The sequence below is a fragment of the Heterodontus francisci genome, chromosome 10 (genome assembly GCF_036365525.1).
Source record: "Heterodontus francisci isolate sHetFra1 chromosome 10, sHetFra1.hap1, whole genome shotgun sequence".
In the NCBI taxonomy this organism is placed as follows: Eukaryota; Metazoa; Chordata; class Chondrichthyes; order Heterodontiformes; family Heterodontidae; genus Heterodontus; species Heterodontus francisci.
In genome coordinates, this window is record NC_090380.1 from 116,253,069 (window position 1) to 116,269,895 (window position 16,827).

Consider the following 16,827-nt stretch of genomic DNA (forward strand, 5'->3'; position numbering starts at 1 on the left):
TACCGGGATCTTTTCCGAGTCTGGAACATGGTCGCCTCCAGTCAGGGCGCTCCCCCGCCGGCGGAGGAGAGCGCCTCGGCTGTCCGGGCGGCCGACTCCGGGGACGGTCCGGCGGGCGGAGGAGTAGCCGAAACCCCCGGGACGTCCCTCACTGCGGGTGGCGAGGGGGCTCAGGAGTGCGGAGCGATCCCGGCCGAGCTGTCCCCCGCTCGGCCGGAACTGCTCATCGGACCCAGGCCCCGAAACCCTCCTCGGGAGCCGGTCCCGCACAACCCGAGTCGCCTCTCGGAAATGCCCTCCGTGCCATTCCAATCGGCGCGGAGGGGTTTCCTGTACGGGCTGCTCCTGCACACTCTCCACTTCCTCGCCCTCGTCAGCCGGCCGGACACGCCCTGGCGGTCCGCGTTGCCATCTGGCGGCGAGGGGAAACCCCGATGGAGGTCTCTCTACGCGGGAGTCTTCCCCCTTTACATCGGGGACCTGGGGTGGAGGGTGCTGCACAGAGCAGTCCCGTGCAATAGGCTTTTAAGTAGGTTCACGGACTCCCAGGCCAGCTGTACTTTCTGCGGCCTGGACGAGTCCGTGTTCCACATATATACGGAGTGTGCGAGGTTGCAGCCCCTATTTGAGTATCTGAAGGGGCTGCTCCTCAAATTCTGGCTGCACTTCAGTCCCACGCTCCTGATCTTTGGGCACCCGGTGCGGAGGGGCTTGGGCCGGGAGGAGGATCTCCTCGTCGGTCTGCTCCTGGGCCTGGCCAAGGTGGCAATTCACAGGTCCAGGTTGCGGGCCGTCGGGGGGTCCGTCCTCCCCGATTGCCTGCCCCTCTTCCGCGGTTACGTTCGCGCCCGGGTGTCCCTGGAAAAGGAGCATGCGGTGTCCGCCGGAACGCTTGAGGCCTTCCGCGACCGGTGGGCACCGCAGGGACTGGAGTGCATCGTCGACGCCGAGAATGGCATTTTAATTTGAGTTTTTTGTTTATTTATCTGGTTTTAATAAAGTTATTTTTTTTTTTTTTTAAAAACGGGGTTAGATACAGAGTAAAGCTCCCTCTACACTGTCCCCATCAAACACTCCCAGGACAGGTACAGTACGGGGTTAGATACAGAGTAAAGCTCCCTCTACACTGTCCCCATCAAACACTCCCAGGGCAGGTACAGTACGGGGTTCTTTTGGGCCTCCTTATCTCGAGAGACAATGGATACGCGCCTGGAGGTGGTCAGTGGTTTGTGAAGCAGCGCCTGGAGTGGCTATAAAGGCCAATTCTGGAGTGACAGGCTCTTCCACAGGTGCTGCAGAGAAATTTGTTTGTTGGGGCTGTTGCACAGTTGGCTCTCCCCTTGCGCCTCTGTCTTTTTTCCTGCCAACTACTAAGTCTCTTCGACTCGCCACAATTTAGCCCTGTCTTTATGGCTGCCCGCCAGCTCTGGCGAATGCTGGCAACTGACTCCCACGACTTGTGATCAATGTCACACGATTTCATGTCGCGTTTGCACACGTCTTTATAACGGAGACATGGACGGCCGGTGGGTCTGATACCAGTGGCGAGCTCGCTGTACAATGTGTCTTTGGGGATCCTGCCATCTTCCATGCGGCTCACATGGCCAAGCCATCTCAAGCGCCGCTGACTCAGTAGTGTGTATAAGCTGGGGGTGTTGGCCGCTTCAAGGACTTCTGTGTTGGAGATATAGTCCTGCCACCTGATGCCAAGTATTCTCCGAAGGCAGATACAGAGTAAAGCTCCCTCTACACTGTCCCCATCAAATACTCCCAGGACAGGTACAGCACGGGGTTAGATACAGAGTAAAGCTCCCTCTACACTGTCCCCATCAAATACTCCCAGGACAGGTACAGCACGGGGTTAGATACAGAGTAAAGCTCCCTCTACACTGTCCCCATCAAACACTCCCAGGACAGGTACAGCACGTGGTTAGATACAGAGTAAAGCTCCCTCTACACTGTCCCCATCAAACACTCCCAGGACAGGTACAGCACGTGGTTAGATACAGAGTAAAGCTCCCTCTACACTGTCCCATCAAACACTCCCAGGACAGGTACAGCAAAAAGAAAAAAAAAGAAAAAAAAAAAACGGGGTTAGATACAGAGTAAAGCTCCCTCTACCATATCTGTGCTCATCTCAAACCTATATTTCCTGGATTTTGAGTGCTCCATAGCCTGTGTTCTTCCACAGTAAATTATGTTGACAGAAATAAACAATGGCAAGGATTGAAACTAGTCCCTTTGTGATTCACAGTGGCAGAAACCCTTTTTTTTATAAATCACATATCTGTCGGATTTCAGACAGTGTGTTGCATTAATATTTAGTAATTTCTGCTGGTATCTCTGCAGTGGGAGCCAGCAGATGCTTTCCGAGGATTTTTATAGCAGAAATTTAGTGCCATTTGCTGGGGAAAGAGCCTTAATACCACATTGCAGGCCTCCTCAGAGGCTTGGTGTCTTTGAAGAAAGTCTGGTTGCTGGGTGGGATAAGATTGCAATTATGTGTGGGATAGTGGCAGGCCTGTGAGCAGTACTTCCAGGCTTAACTGTCTGACTATCCTTAGGCCCCAGGGACCGAGGGGCAGATTGAAAATGTAGAAGGAGACAGATGGTTATTTGTGATCATCATGTAAATGTAAATCCTACATAGATAGAGGTTTCTTTTTCTTTAATATTCTGTAAGGGAGCTGGCAGGCTGGAGGCTCAGGATTAGACAAGTGATAGGTTGGTAACGGGTTAAGGTAATTTAACAATAACCCCATTTTTATTTCTTATGCGATTCCAACGAACAACTCGTTAACCAGTCTCTGTGGGAGAAGGGGGAGGGTGAAGAGCAGGGACCACACCTCTTTCCTCTCCAAGCTGTTGCTGTCTGCATTAATGGTCACTAGATGCCCAGGCTTGAATTCAGGCCTAGTTTAGCAGGTGCCAGTTGCTGTGAGGCCAGTCTCCTTCTTGCTTTTTGGCCCTTATCTGACATTTGCAACAGGTGTCGTGCCTGCCTGCACTTTTCCTAATTCATCTAATATCCAAAAAAAAAAACGATCGCTGGGTTATTAACCCTTTATGCAACGAAGAGGAGAAGTGATCTGACCTATTTGATTTCCGTTTCTCCCTCTCACCCCTCTCCCGCAGAAGGTACTGCCTCGTTTCTGCTTCAACGTGCACCCCTGGTATCTCAAGTAAGAGGACATTCTTCAGGAAGTACTTTTTGAAGTGTCGTCACTGTTGTAATTTCGGAAATGTGGCAGCCAATTTGCGCACAGCAAGCTCCCACAAACAGCAATGTGATAATGACCAGATAATCTGTTTTTGTGATGTTGATTGGGGGTAAATATTGGTCCAGGAGACCAGGGAAAACTCCTCTGCTCTTCTTTGAAATAGGGCCATGGGATCTTTTACATCCACCTGAGAGGGCAAACGTGGTCTCGGTTGAATGTCTCATCTGAAAGACAGCACATCCTGACAGTGCAGCACTCCCTCAGTACTGCACTGGAGAGTCAGCCTAAATCTTGTGCTCTAGTCTCTGGAGTGGGACTTGATCCCACAACTTTCTGACTCAGCGGCAAAAATGAAACACACGGAGACAAATCTGACAACTTATATCGGGTGAGATGGGGAGCCTGATCTTCCTCTGACCCAAGAATGGGGGGAGCAGCATCACAACAGATACTGCCCCTGGACTGTTATTTCCACCAACTCTGGCATCCTATGGGCTGAAGGCAGAAACTGCAGTCTGAGCACAACAAGTAGTACTTGTCCCTTTCCTAATCCCTGCTGATGGACACCAGCACTCCTGTATCTATTGTATAATAACACACCATGCGTTACTAGCTGTAAGGTCCCTGTGGGTAAAATGACCAGTAACATTTCGGGATTCAGAGCCTCACCAATTCTCAGCTAAAACAGAAGGAGATTTCGACTCTGGCTTATATATCTCCGAATACTTATATCATTAAATTTGTGAATAATATATTTGACAGTGATGATATGATCTGATATATGGGTTTAATTTAAGAACCATTGTGTCATGTGTGGCTTCATGGCGAGACAGTGGTTTTTAAATGTATTTATTTTTTATTGAGGAAACCAGATAAAGGGTTTGTGGCCCAGGATTCAAGTAAGATTGATAACAAGAGGTGACACTGCAAGGCAGAGCCAAAGGCTGTGGTCAGGTTGAAAGCAAGATTGCGTTCTGAACGTTTATTGAGTGTCTGAGAAAGCTCGGACTAAGGGAGATGAGGACTTCCAGAATTTCCGGGAAGGAGTGAATTCCAGTCAGAGGTGAGTAGCGATGACAGAGAGGGAAGCACATGGGAAGGTTTTTTTTTAGGTGAAGGTCCTTGAAGACAATTTCTTGCTCTGCAGTCAATGCAGAACTAAGACTACTTCTTTCCGTTGCCACAGTGTTCCTACTGTTCCTGCATAGTCATCAATACTCTCGCCGTCCCTCATCACCAGCAAGCTCAATTTCTTGACTTACTGTTTCAGCCTGCAATAATTCCACAAACTGCATCCAGGCAGTGTTGCACACTCACTGTCTTGCACTCACTTTCACTCACTCACTGTCTCACTCACTGTCTCACATTCACTTTCACTCACAATCTCATACTCACTGTCTCACACTCACTATCTCACATTCACTGTCACTCAGTAACTGACACTCACTGTCTCATGCTGACTGTCTCAAAATCACGGTCTTACACTCACTGTTTCACACACACTGTCTCACAGTCAATGTCTCACACTCACTGTCTCACACTCACTGTCTCACACTCACCACCTTGCACTCACTCTCTCACACTCATGATCTCACACTCACTGTCTCACGTTCACTGTCACTGTCTCATGTTCACTGTCACTGTCTTACACTCACTACCTCGCACTCACTGTCACTCACTCACTCACACACTGTCTTACATTCACTGTCTCACCCTCACTGTCTCACATTCACTCTCACTCACTATCTCACATTCACTGTCTCATGCTCACCGTCTCACAATCGCAGAATTACACTCATCATTTCACACTCATGGTCTCACTCACTGTCACTCATTATCTCACACTCACTGTCTCACGCTCACAGAAACTCACTGTATCACACTCACTGTCACTCACCATCTCACACTCGCTGTCCCACACTCACTGTCTCACACTCACAATCTCATGCTCACCATCTCTCGCTCACAGTCATTCACCATCTCACATTCATTGTCTCACAATTACTGTCACTCACTGTTTCACACTCACTGTCACTCACCATCTCACACTCGCTGTCTCACTCTCACTGTCTCACACTCACCATCTCATGCTCACGGTCATTCACCATCTCACACTCATTGTCTCACACTCACTGTCACTCACTGTTTCACACTCACTGTCACTCACCATCTCACACTCGCTGTCTCACTCTCACTGTCTCACACTCACCATCTCATGCTCACGGTCATTCACCATTTCACACTCATTGTCTCACACTCACTGTCACTCACCATCTCACACTCACTGTCTCACACTTACTGTCTCACACTCACCATCTCATGCTCACTCTCACACTCACTGTCATTCACCATCTCACATTCACTGTCTCACACTCACTGTCTCACATTGACTGTCACTCAGTAACTGACACTCACTGTCTCATGCTCACTGTCTCACAATCACGGTCTTACACTCTGTTTCACACACACTGTCTCACAGTCAATGTCTCACATTCACTGTCTCACACTCACTGTCTCATACTCATTGTCTCATACTCATTGTCTCACACTCACTATCTCACACTCACGGTCTGACACTCACTGTCTCACACTCACTGTCTCACACTCACTATCTTGCACTCACTCTCTCACACTCATAATCTCACACTCACTGTCTCACGTTCACTGTCACTGTCTCATGTTCACTGTCACTGTCTTACACTCACTACCTCGCACTCACTGTCTCACACTCACTGTCACTCACACACTGTCTTACATTCACTAATTCTAGTCTCTCCCACGAGGGGGAACATCCTCTCAGCATCCACCCTGTCAAGTCCCCTCAGGATTTTAAATGTTTCAATAAGATCACCTCTCATTCTTCTACACTCCATCACCCCTGTGCTGGCTGACGTACATTGGCTCCTGATGCAGTAACGCCTCGATTTTAAGACTGTCATCCTTGTTTTCAAATCCTTCCATGGCCTCGCCCCTCCCTATCTCTGTAATCTCCTCCAGTCTCACAGCCCTCTGAGATATCTGTTGTCCTCCAATTCTGTCCTCTTGTGCATCCTCAATTTTAATTACTCCACCATTGGCGGCCATGCCTTTAGCTGACTGGACCCCAAGTTCTGGAATTCCCTCCCTAAACCTCACCACCTCTCTGCTCACTTTCAGCCTTTAAAATGCTCCTTTAAACCTACCTCTTTGATCAAGCTTTTGGTCACCTGTCCTAATATCTGCTTGTGTGGCTCAGTGTTATTTTTTTGTTTGGTAATACTGCTGTTTAGCACCTTGGGAAAATTTACTACTTTAAAGGCAAGTTATTGTTGCCACTGTATCTGATATGTAAGAGAAGAGAGGAAAGTTTGGCACGGAAACGCAGCAATCTATTTTCACTAGAAAATTGGTCAAAGTTTTTCATCCTCTCTATAATAATGTGAGGAAAGAATTAACGTGGATTAAAAGCTGTGCTTTCATTATATTTTGTTTTTATGAAGGAAAGTGGCTGGTGGAAGACGGGCTGGGAGGTAATTGTTGTTTGCTGTGTTATTCTGCATCAGCACAAGCAATCCCAGAATAAGACCACAGCTGGGTGCCGTTATAGGCCGACCGCTGATGTGCTCAGGCGGCCCTTTCCAGATCACTGGATCCAACAGCAGCAAACAGGGAAAGCTCTTGCGGCACTGAAGGGCATCCGATCGCGGTACCCATTCCGGGCAATCTCTCGGACTCCCTCTGCTGACAGGAGTATCACCTTAAACAGCCGGCCATCGCTTGCCTGTTTCTGGGAAAGAAAAGAGTTGCTGCCTCTGTGTTGCTCCATCGTTAGAACCATTCAACAGGGACAGAGGACATTCGGCCCATCATACCTATGCCAGCTGCTCTGAAAGAGCAGTCCAATTAGTCCCACTCCCTGCATCTTTCCCCATAGCCCTGCAAATTTTTCCTTTTCAAGTATTTATTGAATTTCCCTTTTGAAAGCTATTATTGAATCTGCTTCCACCCCCCCTTTCAGGCAGAACATTCCAGATCGCAGCAACTCACTGCGTAAAAGAATCTTCTCTCTGCTTCTTTTGCCAGATCCTAAATCTGTGTCCTCTGGTCATGGGATCTCCTGCTACTGGAAACAGTTTCTCCCTATCTGCTCTATCAAAGATCCTCATCAATTTAACTATTACTCAGTAGCGTGCGTGATTTGGATTTGGAAGCCAGATGCTGAGATGCCTCCAGTGGTGAAGCTTTCAAAGAGGCAGCACAGGCTCGATAGGCCAAATGGCCTCTCCTGTGCTGTATGATTCCATGAATTTATGATCGTGAGGGTGTGTCTTTTTGAGGTTGTATCTGTATCTGATGCTGACACACAGCGCAGAATTTGTATTGGTCCTGGACTTCCATTAAACAAGCTGGAGCCTCCAGCTTACATTATGTGACTGCTGTGGCCACACATCAGTCGAATTATTTATTAGTTGCAGGAAAACTGAAGGCCTATTTTTCTAAAATTATACATTCGGCAACCTACCCTAGTTTCCATTAGGGGAGCAATTACTAGTCAGTTAATCATTGATCATAACCAGTTGATAGTCGCAGTAGAACTTGTTCTGTCTTGCTTGGAAGGCTGGAGAAGGAAACTTAAGTCGCCCATTAGACAGTCTGTGTCACACCTCTGGCCTCCTCCATTCCCTCTCTCCCCAACCATTGCAAATGTCCTTGTGTCTAATTCTTGACTTTACTAATTAATCCACACTGGCTAATGGCCCTATTAGAACCTTGGGGAAACTGTAGCCCACCAGCTCGCTGAATCCTTTGTGATTTCTGAGTGCCTGCTCACCACCATGCTTTGGAAGAGGAGATTTCAACCTCAAAAAACCAATAATCCCTTTCTTGATTCTGTCCAATTGCTGCTCTGGATCCCGTTCAGTGAGCAGCAATTTGGCGGATTGCATTTCAACTCATTCACAGACGTTAATTCCCTGTAATGTACCATTGATAATTAAGTTTAACAGCCTTTAAAATAAACACAAGGCAGCGGTGACAGTGTAGATACAGCGAAGATTAAATTCACCTTGGCATGGCTTGCTAGGGCTGCTGACGCTGCAGTTATAAAGGGGAGACCTAATAGACATTTTCAAAGCCATGAGGGGTTTTGATAGAGCATGATGGGGAGAAATCATTTTCCCTGATAAGTGAGTCAGTCACTAACTGGAGGTTATAGATTTAAAATAATTGGCAAAGAAGTTGTGGGGAAATGAAGAGGCATTTTTTCACAAAGAGGGCTGTTAAGATCAGGAACACTCCGTCTGGTGGAAGCAGATTCCAGAGCAACTTTAAGAAGACAATTGGATATATACTTGAAGAGGACTAATTTATGGGGCTATTGGGAAAAAGCTAGGGTGTGGGACTAAATAGGACAGCTCTATAGAAGAGCCTGCACAGGAATGAGGGGCTGGCCTCATTCTATACTGTAAGATTCTATGATTGTAAAAATATGGAGTAGGGATAAAAGCTTGTTTGACTGATTATCAAGAATCAAAGAGTGATTGGCCATGGCAAGGCAGGGATCCATGGGGATTGATGAGTCAGGCAAACAATGGCTGGTCCATGAGGGCGGAATGGTTACAGGCAGGAGGTCATGTGATGAAACCTCCAGGAATACATTCAACCACAGTTGGCAACCCTAACGCGATGGTCTGGCAGAGGGCCAGGATTTGCTTCACAGCGTGCAACTAGGGTTTAAAACAAATGTGCGAACAACTGCAGTTTACATTTCTCTGTTCATCTGTTTCACCAGCATTACTGCATTGTTACCTGATGAACAGTTCAGGAATCCACTGCTGGCCACCAGGGTTTGGTCACCATTCACAGAGAGCAAGATAACATTCAAACAAACAAAAGATCCTTCTGAAGGGCAGGAGTCAACTTGAAAGGGCTAACAGCGTCACATGAATTTAATAAACTGGAGGAACCCATACATACAAAGAAACACATATATACACATGCATGCACACATACACACATAAATACACACATACATATACAAACACACATTACCGTGTAGAGGGAGCTTTACTCTGTATCTAACCTGTTTTTTAAATTTTTTTTTAGTGTAGTGGGAGCTTTACTCTGTATCTAACTCTGTTTTTTTTTTAGCTTTACTCTGTATCTAACCCCCGTGCTGTACCTGTCCTGGGGAGTGTTTGATGGGGACAGTGTAGAGGGAGCTTTACTCTGTATCTAACCCCGTTTTTTTTTTTTGTTTTCTTTTTTTTCTTTTTGTGACAGTGTGAAGGAGTTGGATTAACATCCGTCAAGTTTTATCAGTAACAGAGGGTGCTGTACCTGCCCTGGGAGTGTTTGATGGGACAGTGTAGAGGGAGCTTTACTCTGTATCTAACCCCGTTTTTTTTTTTTTGTTTGATGGGGACAGTGTAGAGGGAGCTTTACTCTGTATCTAACCCCCGTACTGTACCTGTCCTGGGAGTGTTTGATGGGGAAAGTGTAGAGGGAGCTTTACTCTGTATCTAACCCCCGTACTGTACCTGTCCTGGGAGTGTTTGATGGGGACAGTGTAGAGGGAGCTTTACTCTGTATCTAACCCCCGTACTGTACCTGTCCTGGGAGTGTTTGATGGGGAAAGTGTAGAGGGAGCTTTACACTGTATCTAACCCCCGTACTGTACCTGTCCTGGGAGTGTTTGATGGGGACGTTGTAGAGGGAGCTTTACTCTGTATCTAACCCCCGTACTGTACCTGTCCTGGGAATGTTTGATGGGGACAGTGTAGGGGGAGCTTTACTCTGTATCTAACCCCGTACTGTACCTGTCCTGGGAGTGTTTGATGGGGACAGTGTAGAGGGAGCTTTACTCTGTACCTAACCCGTGCTGTGCCTGCCCTGGGAGTGTTTGATTGGACAGTGTGGAACTTTACCCTTCAACTAACTTGTATTGTACCTGAACCTGACACTGACTATCCAACTTGGGAGAGGTTTCATATCACTGATTAACTTAGAATTGATCTACAAAGTAGCTTATTGAGAATGAAATTGTCTTAATTCCAGTTGTAGATGAAGGTTGACGTGTATGTAGGGTACTGATTGTACAGTAACAACAATTCATGTCTGTAGTTGATCATGGTTAAGCCTTATTGCAGCAATGTGAGTTGGATGGATGACATCATCTCTTTAAAGAATAAGGACCATTGTAGGAAATTGGCTTGACCGTGAATTTCTGATTAGACCCAGAGAAAATATAACTTTATATTTCACTGTCTTTGTAACTTCTGTGGTCTAAATAAAACTAATCACCAAACAACAGGCTGCAATGCCAGGACTATATTTGATGTGTAAGGCACCATTTAGTTGACTGACGTGTAACTTAGGCCAAGCTTGTTTTAACAAGTCTGTTTTAAATGCAATTAAAGTTTTCTTCCCCAGCAAGAATGCTAGAGATTGGATGCAATCAACGATCATTATTTAGCACCCTATGAAGTAATTCTCCAAAAGTAGTTGTATGAACTAAAATTTGGAATCTCAGTGTGGCTAGCTATAGGGTGTTGAGAATAGTAGGCGCACTCTTACAGTGCTAGGCTAAAAGAAAATGGTTGGAAGATGAGAGAGGCATCTTTACTCTGTATCTAACCCATTTTTTCTCTTTTTTTCTGATACACTCTGTTTCTAACCTGTGCTGTACCTGTCCTGGGAGTGTTTGATGGGACAGTGCAGAGGGAGTTTCACTCTGTATATAACCCTGTGCTGTACGTATGGGTGTGTTGGAGCAGGGAGTGTTAGCAAAGAAAATATCGGAAGAAAGAGAAAGGAAGAAAGAATTTTAATGTAGGAAATGCAGCTATCAGTATGTGCACAGCAAGCGTCCACAAACAGCAATGTGATAATGACCAAATAATCTGTACTCGTTGTGCAGTGAACTATAGCTGTTGGCCGGGACATTGGTAGAAAGTTATCTTGTTGAGAGAAGGTGATGCAAGCATGCTTAGGCAACAAATCACTGATATTTGACAAAAGTCGAGGGTGATGGAAATGCACATCAGACTGCATCGGACTTCCAATGGTCCAGGTACTTTTAAAAATTCTTTCATGGGATATGAGCATCACTGGCTAGGCTAGAATTGATGCCCATCCTTAATTGCGCTTGAGAAGGTGATGGTGAGCTGCCTTCTTGAACCGCTGCAATCCTTAGGGTGTAAGTACACCCACAGTGCTGTTAGGAAGGGAGTTCCAGGATTTTGACCCAGCGATAGTGAAGGAACGGCGATATAGTTCCAAGTCAGGATGGTGTGTGGCTTGGAGGGGAACTTGCAGGTGGTGGTGTTTCCATGTATTTGCTGCCCTTGTCTTTCTAGGTGGTAGAGGTCACGGGTTTGGAAGGTGCTGTCAAAGGAGCCTTGGTGCGTTGCAGCAGTGCATCTTGCAGATGGTACACACTGCTGCCACTGTGCGTCAGTGGTGATCGGGGTGCCAATCAAGTGAGCTGCCTTGTCCTGGATGGTTTCGAGCTTCTTGAACATTGTTGGAGCTGCACCCATCCAGGCAGTGTGGAGAGTATTCCATCACACTCCTGATTTGTGCCTTGTAGAAGGTGGACAGGCTTTGGGGAGTCAGGAGGTGAGTTACTCACCGCAGAACTCCCAGCTGCTGACCTGCTCTAGTAACCACCGTATTTATATCGCTGAGCCAGTTCAGTTTCTGGTCAATGGTAACCGCCAAGGATGAGATCTTGTTGAAGGGTCCCCTCCTGGACCTTTGACCCTGTCTTTCTCTGTGAGGTGGCCAGCTATTGGTTTCAGGGACCTTGTCCCGATGCTCTGCTGTAACCGTAACCATAACCTTGATGAAACTTTGGCAGAAAGCCCAGAGAAATGGATTAGACAGCCACTTACACCATTTCCCTGGGATTTGCTCCAATCTTCCTCCGAAGTTACTCGAGGAGATTGGGAAGGAGGAAATGCTGGGCGGCTCTATATATTCAGCGTTTTTTTTTAACGTGAAGTTGGATTTTATTCCCTTGACTTTAGGAGATTGAGGGTGATCAAATCAATGGCTTTAAAGTGATAACAGAATTTGATAGGGTAGATAGAGAGAAATTATTTTCTCTGGTAGGAGAATCCAGAACTATGGAACATAATCTTAAAATTAGAGCTGGACCATTCAGGGGTGTTGTCAGGAACACCAAATAATCTGTACTCGTTGTGCAGTGACGCAGTGGTTAGCACCGCAGCCTCACAGCTCCAGCGACCCGGGTTCAATTCTGGGTACTGCCTGTGTGGAGTTTGCAAGTTCTCCCTGTGTCTGCGTGGGTTTCCTCCGGGTGCTCCAGTTTCCTCCCACATGCCAAAGACTTGCAGGTTGATAGGTTAATTGGCCATTATAAATTGCCCCTTGTATAGGTAGGTGGTAGGGAAATATAGGGACAGGTGGGGACGTGGTAGGGATATGGGATTAGTGTAGGATTAGTATAAATGGGTGGTTGATGGTCGGCACAGACTCGGTGGGCCGAAGGGCCTGTTTCAGTGCTGTATCTCTAAAACTAAAACTAAAAAACTATAGCTGTTGGCCGGGACAAGGGGTAGTGGAAATCTGGAACTCTCTCCCACAGATAGCTGTTGTGTTGGGGGTCAATTGAACATATCAAAACTGATGGATAGATTTTTATTACCAAAATAGGAACAGGAGTAGGCCATTCATTCATTTGAGTCTGTTCTGCCATTGTTGAGATCCGTATCTTATCTCCATCTACTCTCTTGGTTCCATGACCCTTAACGTCCTTTTGCCTAACAAAAATCTATCTAACTCAGTTTTGACAGCTTTTTGGGGGAGACATTTCCAGATTTCCACTACCCTTTGTGTGAAGAAATGCTTCCTGCCTTCAGATAAAGTCTATTGAGAGATATTGCGCAAGGACACACAAATCGAGTCAAAGCACAGATTATCCATCATCTAATAGAATTGTGGAAATGGCCGGAGGGACGGAATAGCCTCCTCTTGTTGATCAGATATCCAGCCCTTATATTCTACTTGATCACTGACGCTATTCCTCATTGAGCTTGTTCTCCTGCTCTTACCATCTCTGCCTATCTTGCTTGCAGTGCTCCGAGATGACTTCCGACAAAACCCCACTGATGTCGTGGTCGCTGCGGGTGAACCTGCCATCATGGAATGCCAACCACCCCGTGGGCATCCAGAGCCAACCATCTTCTGGAAGAAAGACAAGGTCGCCATTAACGATCGCGATGACAGAATAACGGTGCGTATCTCATTAGTGTTTTCTCTCTCTCAATGGTTACAACCAGAGAATTCAGCATGGGCTGTGTGGGGTTTCTAAAAAGGGAGGAAACTGGGTGGATTTGACACTGGCCTTCCAAATCAGATTGACAAGGTGATCATTTCTCCTGTCGGCCTTTGTGAAATGGTTTTGGACTGTTTTAACCCAGTTCCTGATGGGCAAAGGCCCAAAGCACAAAACTGTCCTTAGTTCAGCCTAATTGACAATCTGACCCAGAGAAAGTACAGGATGGTTAGTCTGGGAAATGGAAAAAAACAGTCACACTGGGACAGTAGGGGGCATCTTTTGAATTTAGGATTGAGACACGCTGTTGGAGCAGAGTAGAGGGAGCTTTACTCTGTATCTAACCCATACTGTACCCGTCTTGGGAATGTTTGATGGGACAGTGTAGAGGGAGCTTTACTCTGTATCTAAGCCATACTGTACCTGTCTTGGGAATGTTTGATGGGACAGTGTAGAGGATTTGCTCTGTATCTAACCCGTGTTATACCTGCCCTGCAAGTGTTTGATAATGATAAAGGTTGCTTAAAATGGGTGGGGTTCCAATCCCTGCTCTCTTCACCTTAACAAACAAAAGAAATTAAAACAAAATCCTGGCAGCTGCCTGAACGTTTCGGTGAAACAGGCTGCATTTGTGCATGTACTTGTGCAGCGCCACCTGGTGGTTGCGTTGTCAGCAAACGCAGCCATTTGCAAAACCTCCCAGGATTTTGAATGCCTCTATGAAATCTCCCCTTCCCTTTCACTGCTCCTTGAAGAACAATCCATGCTTCTCCAGCCTCTCCGTGTAACTGAAATCTCTCATCCCCGGTACCACACTGTTACATCTGTATGATAAACGGCTAGGAATGAACGAGGGAGAAAACAGAAAGAGAATTGCAATCGTGTCAGATGAAAGGCCTCATCCTTTATCCATTTGTTGTATTTCTCTTTTGCCACTTAGATGCGGGGAGGCAAACTGATGATTTCGAATACCAAGAGGAGTGATGCTGGCATGTACATCTGTGTTGGGACTAATATGGTGGGTGAGAGGGATAGTGATCCTGCAGAATTGACTGTGTTTGGTAAGTTCACCTTTGTTAAATAAACCTAAACATTTTCTTAAACAAGTTTCATCTCCTTTTTCTATTGGGAGACTGGTTTGGGTTTTCTCCCAGAAACATAAGCTGAGACACTTGGGTAACCGTTTCCTACATTGGCAAGGATTGAGAGCAAGATGGAGGCTTTGAGGACTGCCATTTGGCTCATCCTATCTGACCTACCCGCACGCACCAAACCAACAAGTTACCTCCATCCCAGCACCCAACCATTCCATTTCCACTGGGATTGAGGGATGACCTAATATAGGTCTTTAAAATTAATGAGGGGTTGGATAGGACAGAGATACAGAAGATGTCTCTACTTATGGGAGAGACCAAAACTAGGGATGGTTACTAATAAATGCAATGGGGAATTCAGGAGAAACTTCTTCATCCAGAGAGTGGTGAGAATGTGGAACTCACTGCCACAGGGAGCAGTTGAAGTGAATAGATGGGATTTAAGGGCAAGCCAGATAAACACACGAGGGAGAAAGAAATAGAAGGATATGCTGATAGGGTGAAATGCAATAGGGTGAAAGGAGGCTGGTGTGGAGTATAAACACCGGCATGGACCAGTTGGGTCAAGTAGCCTGTAAATTCTATGTAATCAAATGGGAGTCTTGCTCTTCCAGGTATCCCCTCTGGCGAGTTAATGTTGTACAACTTCCTTGGACTTCTTGCTCTCCTTGGAACAGTCTGAGCCTCCAGTCGTTGCTATTGATTGTGATTAAAGATAGAGAAACAAGGCAGAATTGTGACTTCAGTGGCAAAGGGTTGAAGGTCGTAAATAGCTAATAGATGCAAGGGCGGGTGTATGAGTAATGTGCTCCATTTCAGCGCAAAAGCGGATTCCCCTTGTGGGAGATTAAACAGTGTAAGCAAATGGTGCAGGTGATTCGAATCATGTTAATCTCTTCATAAAAGAAGTTAATTATCAGGGGCATTCTCCGTGACTGCAAGGCAGTCAAGTAGCAAATTACTGGTAACTGACTCACCTCCAATTCTGCGCTTGATTCACAACCGACTTGTCTGTTTTTGTCTTTTTGTATTTAATACTGCTGGTTGCCAGAACGTCCCGTTTTCATCAGAAGACCCATTAACCAGGTGGTGCTGGAGGACGAGGCAGTAGAGTTTCGGTGCCAGGTGCAGGGAGACCCTCAACCCACGGTGCGCTGGAGAAAGGACGACACGGACGTCGCCAGGGGCAGGTTCGTGGATTCAACTGAGGGGAAATCTCTTGTTCGCTCACCAAGTTTGAAATGGTTGTCTCTGAGGACTCACTAATCATTCAATTAACTGAAGTTGAGATCGATCAGCAATGATTACATAGTCAGTTAATCACAAACATCACAGTGGCCCAAAACTATCCCCTCAAAATCATCCCTAAAATGGGACAGTGTAAAGGGAGATTTACTCTGCATCTAACCCCATCTGTACCTGCCCTAGGAGTGTTTGATGGGACAGTGCGCAGGGAGCTTTACTCTGTATTTAACCCATTTTATTTTCTTTCTTTGTTTTTCCTTTTTTTTAAGGTGGCCCATATACCCCAGGCCCCTTTTACGTATTTTATGTCGAGGGGGCCTTCATTTTCCAGGCCCCCTTTATATACATTTTAAAATAACTTTATTAAAGAACAGATAAATAAAACAAAACCTCAAATCAAAATGCCATTCTCGGCGTCAATGATGCACTCCAGCCCCTGCGGTGCCCACCAGTCGCGGAAGTCCTCAAGCGTGTCGGCGGATGCCGCATGCTCCTTCTCCAGGAACACCCAGGCGCAAACGTAACCTCGGAAGAGGGGCAGGCAATCAGGGAGGATAGAGTCCCCGATGGCCCGCAGCCTGGACCTGTGAATTGCCACCTTGGCCAGGCCCAGGAGCAGACCAACGAGGTGATCCTCCTCCCGGCCCATGCCTCTCCGCATCATGTGCCCAAAGATCAGGAGCGTGGGGCTGAAGTGCAGCCAGAACTTGAGGAGCAGCCCCTTCAGATACTCAAAGAGGGGCTGCAACCTCGCACACTCCGTATATATGTGGAACACGGACTCGTCCAGGCCGCAGAAAGTACAGGCGGCCTGGGAGTCCGTGAACCTACTTAAAAGTCTAGCGCACGGGACTGCTCTGTGCAACACTCTCCACCCCAGGTCCCCGATGTAAAGGGGGAAGACTCCCGCATAGAGAGACCTCCATCGGGGTTTCCCCTCGCCTCCAGATGGCAACGCGGACCGCCAGGGTGTGTCCGGACGGCTGAT

At 46.8% G+C, this 16,827-nt stretch overlaps 1 protein-coding gene across 7 annotated transcripts in view; it reads left to right on the plus strand.

Moving 5' to 3' along the window:
* Nucleotides 1-16,827, plus strand: part of robo2 (roundabout, axon guidance receptor, homolog 2 (Drosophila)) — a 644,486-nt gene that overhangs the window by 421,719 nt on the left and 205,940 nt on the right. For all 7 annotated transcript variants that reach the window (XM_068041290.1, XM_068041296.1, XM_068041294.1 and 4 more), the window contains exons 3-5: nt 13,301-13,458; nt 14,441-14,561; nt 15,646-15,784. In XM_068041290.1, coding sequence (XP_067897391.1) covers nt 13,301-13,458; nt 14,441-14,561; nt 15,646-15,784 — 418 coding nt within the window. The remainder of the gene's footprint in view (nt 1-13,300; nt 13,459-14,440; nt 14,562-15,645; nt 15,785-16,827) is intronic.